The sequence below is a fragment of the Ipomoea nil genome, unplaced genomic scaffold (assembly GCF_001879475.1).
Source record: "Ipomoea nil cultivar Tokyo-kokei standard unplaced genomic scaffold, Asagao_1.1 scaffold1075, whole genome shotgun sequence".
In the NCBI taxonomy this organism is placed as follows: Eukaryota; Viridiplantae; Streptophyta; class Magnoliopsida; order Solanales; family Convolvulaceae; genus Ipomoea; species Ipomoea nil.
This window is the reverse complement of record NW_017617503.1, coordinates 189,944-198,784: the sequence shown is the minus strand read 5'-3', so window position 1 is coordinate 198,784 and position 8,841 is coordinate 189,944. Positions and strand designations below refer to the sequence as shown.

The 8,841-nt window shown below is 34.2% G+C and overlaps 1 protein-coding gene across 1 annotated transcript; it reads left to right on the top strand.

Annotated features, from left to right (window-relative positions):
• Nucleotides 1–323: 323 nt before the first annotated feature.
• LOC109182991 (spermidine hydroxycinnamoyl transferase-like) lies at nucleotides 324–1,941 on the top strand. The gene is made up of 2 exons (XM_019333208.1): nucleotides 324–1,144; nucleotides 1,262–1,941. Exons 1-2 carry the CDS (start codon nucleotides 348–350, stop codon nucleotides 1,836–1,838), a joined length of 1,374 nt encoding a protein of 457 aa, XP_019188753.1. The 5' UTR covers nucleotides 324–347; the 3' UTR covers nucleotides 1,839–1,941.
• Nucleotides 1,942–8,841: the final 6,900 nt, after the last annotated feature.

The window sequence follows — 8,841 nt, the reverse complement described above, 5'->3', positions numbered from 1 at the left end:
TGAGATTGAGCCTCACTGAAGTAATGTTAACTCTTTATGCATACTATAATGTAATAGAGTTGGTAGAATGACAAATTATTCGATAGACTTGGGTCCTCCTTGCAAGATGGAACCGTGTCTAAAAATACACAATTTACACACTGAATATTCACAATTTAAATTGTGAATATTCAGTATATAAATTGTGTATTTTGATCCGGATCCGCCTTGCAAGGTGGACCCGGGTCCATGGCATAAGTGCATAACTATTGCCTTTAAATACAAGTATACAACCAAGAATTATTCCAAGTAGAAAACAAAAGAAGAAGAAGAAGAAAAGATTATATTGAAAAGAAAGCAAAAATATAATGAAGGTGAATGTTAAGAGGTCTTACGTAGTTAAACCATCAGAGCCAACATGGAGTGGCCTTCTCTCCTTATCGGAGCTTGATCAGATCGCAACCATGATGCATGTTGAAACCCTCTATTTCTACTCTACTCCTTCCACATTATCCCCAGACGCCATTATCGATACCTTGCGACTCTCTCTCAGCCAAGTCCTGGTGCATTTTTACCCCTTGGCCGGTCGCCTGAGCTGGACTAGTGCCGGCGGCAGCTCAGCCCTCGTGCTTAACTGCAATGCCGCTGGCGTCGTCCTCGTAGAGGCGGAATCCGACGCCGTGTTGGCCGATCTCGGGGACTTCTCGCCCTGCCCCGAGTTAAACCACCTGGTTCCTAGCGTAGACTACAGCGGTGATCCTATCCAGGATATTCCCTTGTTCGTGGGGCAGCTCACTAAGTTCAGATGCGGAGGAATTAGCCTTGGGTTTGCGATATCTCACGTTGTGGCTGACGGACATGGTCTCTGCCATTTTCTGTCGGAGTGGGCTAATCTTGCCTCCGGGAAACCATTGAGCTCCGCCCCTTTTCATGACCGGAGGAGACTTCTCCGCGGGGTAGGAGAATCATCTTCTCCACAGGGAGGTCCTCGTCGGGTTTTCGATCATTCTCCTCCGCTTATCGTTGGCCAGTCCAGCGACGAAAGCGAGAGGATGAAGGAAACCAAAGTATCCACGCTGAGATTAAGTAAACCACAGATTCATGCACTAAAAGCTGCCGCCAACAATGGTCGGAGTTATAATGCCAAACCGCGAGACTATACCAGGTACGAGTAGGGGTGTATACGGATGGAATCCAGTCAAATATCATATTTTCTATTCCATTCAAATTTCACTATATATATATTGGAATTCATATTCTTATTGGATTTATTTGAATTCAGGTACGAGGTGATAACCGCCCACATATGGAGGTGCGCATGCAAAGCGCGAAGCCATAAACCCCAACAGCCCACGAATTTATGCTTCTCTGTCGATATCCGCAGGCGAATGGAGCCTCCATTGCCAGATTCGTATTTCGGTAATGCGGTCGTTGACGTGGTGATCCATGGCGGCGTCTCGGGGGAGATTATCTCCGGGCCACTACAAGACGTGGCTTCTAAAATACGTGAGGCAATCGATGGTGTAACCTCGGAGTACGTGAACTCTTCAATAGATTTTTATAGAAATGAAGTGGATGTGATTAAGAGGCAAGAATTATTAGGAGTCTTGTTTGGTGGGAATCCAAATCTGAGCGTTATAAGCTGGGTGGGTCTTCCGATTCAGGGACTCGATTTTGGGTGGGGGGAAGAGATTCATATGAGCCCTGGAAATCATGACTGTGATGGGGACGTTTTGATCCTTCCAGGTCCAAACGGAATTGATGGGGACGATGGGTCATTGCTGGTTGCTGCATGTTTGCAAGTTGATCACATTCAAGATTTCAATAAATATTTCTATCAAGATATCAACAATTTGTGAAGGAGACGGTACAATCGTTATATCGTGCACCAGGGTGCACAATGCAATGCGCACCCTGCCCAAAACGATATTGTTTTTAATGTTAAGATTTTATATGTATTATGTTAAGACTTTATGTGTATTATTTATTATGTATTATGTATTATGTATTATGTTAGATTATGTGTATTATGCTATGAGTTTATATGTATTCTACTATACAATTCTGTACATTCGAAATAAGGGATTTTTTTAAAGAAGTTAACGACAGAAACGAGAAATGAAATTTCTAAAAAAAAAAAAAAAAAAAAAAACAGATACAAAACGACGTCGTTTTGGCCAGGGCGCACAATGAGAACTTGTGGACATATCCAAACCATTGATATGCAAGATTTGATGGATGAGAAATCCAAGTAAAAAATGAGCGAGGTCATTTTTATATATATTACAAAGTTTTGTTTATTTTCAACCGTTGAATAGTCACGCACTTAATTTGAAAATGTTAATAGTCAAAGACCAAATGTGATACAAATTGAATAGTCATGCACCTAATTTGAAAATTTTATTAGTCAATGACTAAAATTGATACATGTATTATAGTCGAGGGACTAAAAATGATATTTTCTCTATTTATAAATTCTCTTATACAGTTATGTGTTTTGACTTAAAAACACGATTTATACTCTAGAAGTTCGTAATTTTAATACTAAAAATATACAATTTATACGTCGTTTAGGACCAGGATCCACCTTGCAAGATGGACCATGGTCCTTGGTATTACAACTCAAATATCTGTTGTTAACAAAGTTAAAAAGATATTTAAATAAATGATAATTGGGAAGAATGAATAGCATATATTAGAACGGAATAAAATGGCTTTTTAGAATAATACTATGTATATTCTATTTTAAATTTTGTACTCCCTTCTGATGTGACATGTTTTTTTTTTTTTGAGTACTATTGACTCTGTTACAATATAGTATTTGTTCATAATTACTTTCTCAACCTACTAAGACGCAAAAAGTCAATACCATCTCAGTGGAGACTCAGAGCATAACCTCTTATATGGGAAAACAACTTGGTGCCTTGACCACAAGGTCTTTGGCATGTGACAGGCTTTAATTTTTTTTTTTTTTCCTCTTATATGGGAAAACAACTTGGGGCCTTGACCACAAGGTCTTTGGCATGTGACAGGCTTTAATTTTTTAACCTCTTATATGGGAAAACAACTTGATTTTTTTTTTTTTCCTCTTATATGGGAGAACAACTTGGTGCCTTGACCACAAGGTCTTTGGCATGTGACAGGCTTTAATTTTTATTGTAGTATCTGTTCATATACTTTCTCAACCTACTGAAACACAAAGAACCAATAACGCCTCCACTGAGGCTCGAACTTATAATCTTCCAAATGGAAGTCCAACCCGGATACCATTGGACCATATAGTCCTGGTGTGACAGGTTTTAATTATTATTATAAAATAAAAAGTAAATCATAAGTCCTTAATGAGTGGCGTACATCTTTGATAAATAATTCAATTCTTGTTAATGTCCTCTTTGTTAAAGCTGTTGCACATGATAAAAAAGTGAGTTAAAATTTGTATTTATTATTTTATTATAATAAAATCATTACATGTGAAAGTTGCACGTGATAAAAAATGAGTTATAATTTTTATTTATTTTTAATTATAATAAAATTATAATATGTGACAGAATTTAAATCTCCAGACCAATTGTCCCATTCAAAAAAGGTGTCTATAATTTAGTGGGAAATAATTAGTCATTGTATTCGACGGAACCTGGGTGATCTATCCATGACCAGGATGAAGCTTGGGTGAAACTAAGTGGAGGTCCGAACCGACTGATGTTGAAGAATCAGCGATGAGTTGTGGTTAGGGGTGAAATGCCACTCGAATCCAGAGCTAGCTGGTTCTCCCCAAAATGCGTTGAGGCGAAGCAGTTGACTGGACATCTAGGGGTAAAGCACTATTTCGGGCCGGGCCGCGAGAGCAGTACCAAATCGAGGCAAACTCTGAATACTATATATGACCCCAAAATCACAGGGGTCAAGGTCGGCCAGTGAGACGATGGGGGATAAGCTCCACCGTCGAGAGGGAAACAGCCCGCATCACCAGCTAAGGCCCCTAAATGACCGCTCAATGCTAAAAAAGAGGCAGGGGTGCAGAGACAACCAGGAGGTTTGCCTAGAAACTCTAGGCACACCAATTTTTATTTATTTATTTATTTATTTATTTTTATTGGTGAGTAGACTTGTCATTTTCTTACTTTTATTATAAATTATATCATGGATCAAGGTTCTCCATGTTTATTGTGCACCTTAATTTATATTATGTACTTGCAGTTGATATGTTATGTACATGTTTTAATCTTATTCTATATTCATAATATTTGAGTAGCAAGTAATGACCTGAAAATATATAACATGTTAATTGTAAATATATAATCTGAACTAGAATTCAAAATTCACATCGTGAACGCTAATCTATAATATAATGATTCAACTTTTATCGTTACTTCCCTAATAGATTGAGGGAAAATTTGCATTTTTTATCCCTTAGTTATAAGATAATTGTAGAATTCGTCTCTACTTGTTAGTCGTGCTTATTTCTCACCCCTAAGTTATAACTGACGTTACAAATTTCGTCATTTTTCTAAACATAAAAGGATGAAATTTGCAACGCCAATTATAACTTAGAGTGACAAGAACTGAGCACACTCAATAAATATGAACGAATTATACAATTGCCTATAACATATGAATGAAAAGTGTAAATTTTCCTAAATTAGGAAATAAGAAGATAAGTGCAGGACTAGCAATCGTTATATCGTGTGCCAGGGTGTACAATGTATTATGTGTTCTGCCCAAAACGACGTAGTTTTTATGTTAAAATTTTATGTGTATTATGTTAAGAGTTTATGTGTATTATATTAAGAATTTATGTGTATTATGTATTATGTTAGATTATGTGTATTATGTTATGAATTTATGTGTATTCTATTATACAATTATGTACATTCGAAACAGAGAATTTTTTATTTTATTTTATTTTATAGAACTTAACAGTAAAAACGGGAAACGAAAATTAAAAAAAAAAAAAAAGAAAATACAAAATGACATCGTTTTGCATATAACACATAATGCATTGTGCGTCCTAATGCACGATATAATTTGCCCAGGACTAGGCCCACATTCATCATTTGCCGACAAAGCAGCTCGATAATGGCCTTACCAATGTAGGCCCATAAGAAATGCAGCGAGTGTGCGATATAGTTTAACATTTGTACTTAGACCCATACTCACCTAAATGGGTCGTTATATCGTGGATCGCGGTTAAAACGGAGCCGTTTCTTTAGGTAAAGAAATGGTGCGCAGTTAGTGTTAACGAAGTGTACATTTTTTTGTATGTTAATTACCAACTAATACTACAGTATATCTAAACCGACACCGTCTCACATATTATTTTTATATTATCAAATGAAACTGCAGTTATATACTTATATCAAAATGGTACTATAGTTGTGGTGAAATGAAACTGCAGTGTATATAAAATGAATCTGAATAACTTTTCACATATTTGAGTGTATATTGTACAATGAAGCTGTAATTATATCAAAATGATCATGTAGTTGTGTTTTTATAAAACTATAGTGTATATAAAATAAAATTAAATAACATTTCCACATATTTGAGTCTATAAATATCGAATGAAACTGTAATTATATCAAAATGAAACTGTAGTTTTGTTGAACTGAAACTTCAGTGTATACAAAATGAAATTGAATAGCAGAATTACTTTTTGCGAAAGGGTGCAGAACGACGGGAAACGAATGTTATTTGTTTTCATTAAACAAAACGACGTCGTTTTGATGCGCGGTGCATAATCGATTATGCACCGTGGTGCACGATATAATTTGCCCACCTAAATTTCCAAATCTAGCCTGGGATTAAATGCATTTTGAACTAGGTGAACCAACTGGGCAAATTATGCTGTGCAATCGTGTGCACATGAATGGTGCACACTGTTCTATGTTTATAATTACTGAACTATATATTTATAATTATAAAGTTATATATTCATAATTATTGAACTTCATATTCACAACTATTGAACTCTATATTCACAATTACAGAACTCGATGTTCATAATTTTCGATGTTCATATTCCCAATTGTTGAACTTTGTATTCACAAATTACAAAACTATATGTTCATAATTTGATAACTATACAGTTTAGAAATTATTAATCTACAGTACAGAAATTATGAATCTATAGTACAGATATTATGAATCTGCAATATAAAAAGTATGAATCTACTATATTTAAATTATGAATCTACGGTTTAGAAATTATGAATCTACCGTATAGATTTTATGAATCTACAGTATAGAAATTATGAATCTATAGTATAGAAATTATGAATTCAATTCCGTGTGCACCTTGCATGGTGCACACGGTTGCACAGCATAACGATCCAACCAACTTAACACCAGCGAATAAAGATTATTTGTGTTTGTTTGTTTAGATTTTTAAAATGTTCGTATACGTGTTGTTTATTAAAATTTTAGAAAATTTTGTTTGTGTTCATTTGTTAAGCATTTGCTAGTATTCGTTAACATTTTCGAACACGTTCACGAATGATAACCAAATTATAAACACATGTAAATGTTTATCGTTTTGCGTTTTCTCTCTCTCTAGACACGGAACGATAACTTTTATCAAAAATTCAAAATCTAATCGGAATAAGAACTGAGAAGAAGACAATTTATAATTGGTAGGAACGTTGGAGTGGTAAGAAAAATATATAATTAAAATTTAAAAGAAATTAGGAAAAATTAAAGTAGTATCTTAAAATTTAAAAAGTAAAATAAAATAAATTGTACTTAAATGAGTTTGGTCATGAATAATTTTAAACGAACACTAAACAAGCACGTTCCTAAACATTATTAAACGAACATTAAACGAGCATGTTCATGAACATTATTAAACGGATACTTACGAATGCGTTCACGAGCTCTTAGCAAATGGACATACAAATGTTCAGACTATGTTCTTTTATTAAACGAGTTCTAAAATTTGCCCATTTATGTTTGTTTACATTAATACATGAACATAAACGAACACTTACCGAACATGAACACGAGTAGTTTATCAAAAACTTTATTCAGTAACGCCCCTAACTAAAACAATTGAGTTTCATGACTATATCGATAATAGTTTTTTTTTTTTTTTTTTTTGGTATACTATTGACTCTATTATATTACAATGTATTTTCTGTTCTATACTTTCTGTATCTATTGCAGCACAAAAATTCAAGACCTCACCACCGGGGTTCAATCCTGTGACCTTCCCTCAATGGGAGCCACAGAGGTGCTATCCGAGCACAAAGTTCTTGGCATATCGATACTAGTTATTAACACTTGCAATATGCGATAAAAAAAAAAAAAAAACTCAATGAATAAAAAAATAGTGAAAATTATATAATCAAAATAAATGTAAAATTATATGATCTTATAAGACTTAATACCAGCCAAGGTCCCTCGAGTTTGGTGATTTGTCACCTATCGTCCTAAACTTTCAGTTGTCTCAGAGTAGTCATCCGAGTTTGTAATTTTGACCTTCTGTGATCCTTCCGTTACTATCTCACGCTTGCACCGTGAATTCCAGAGGTAAAATGGTAATTTCTCGTTGTTTGTTGATTGTTAAAGATAAAATACATATTTAATTAAAAAAAATACACCCGCCAGAGACGAAGAAGCTAGACTTCTTCGGTAGGGTCCCTTCGTCTCCTTGCCAGAGACGAAGGTACCTTCTTCATCTCCGGCCATGGAGATGAAGGTCACTTGGTATTCATGGCCGGAGACGAAGAGGTACCTTCGTCTCCAGCGGGTGTTCTTGTTTCTTTTTTTGTTTTGTTTTTTGTTTTGTTTTTTGTTTTTGTTTTTTAATTTTAAATATTTATTTTATTTAAAATTATTATAAAAACTAATTAATTTTTAAATTTGATAACCGCCACTCCAGGTAAATAAGTCATTTTAGGTTAAATTGTCTAGGTTTGTGTTGTTCAGGGACCCAATTGTATTTTTTAAAGTTTGATTGCCTAATTGTAGTTTGGTGTGCAGTTTAATGGCCTATTTGACCCAATCATTTTCAGTGCATGTTTTGGTGTTGTTTAGGGATCCCAAGTCATTTTCAGTGCATTTTTTGTGGTGTTCGGAACTTGATGAAAGTTTTTTTTTTTTTTTTTTTAATACCATTGACTCTATTACAAGGTAGATCTGTTCTATACTTTATCAATCTATTGCAATCCAAAGAGTCAGCCCAAAGAACTACTCTAAATAAGTATTTCTAGCTTTAAAAATCAATGAACAACGAGAAACTACTCGAGCGATCTTGACTGAGAAAAAATTATAATAGATAATATAAATAATCAATAAGTTTTGTATAATTAAAAAATATATAAAACTAGAAATAATTTATAAATATACGTTAAAGTAAACACAATGTATAAGTTTTTATATTTAGCGGCATTATTTAATGATGTGAACAACTTAGGGAGAAAAAGAAAAAGAGGGACACATTTGGAAAGAATTTATGAGTGTCGAAAAAAAAAAACTATCATGAACAAGTTAACACTAAATTTATGGGATAAAAGCCTTTCAAATGAGCTGCAAGTATTGTAGTTGCACACGTCAGTTACCTTTTTTTAAATATTATTGCCACAATGCATAAAATTTTTGCGATTTACTTATTTATTTATTTTGGGATAATAAGCCTTTCAAATGAGCTGCAAATATTGTAGTTGCGCATACATCCACTTTAACTACTTCACACTCTAATGGTTAGCCAAGCACTTTGTGCTCAAATGACATGTAATGACTCTTCTATATGAGAAATTATGAGATTGAGCCTCAATACAGATACTACAATGTAATAAAGTCAATAACTTCAAAAAAAAAGAAAAAAAGAAAAAAAAAAAACACTCTAAAGTACATGCCAAATGCATT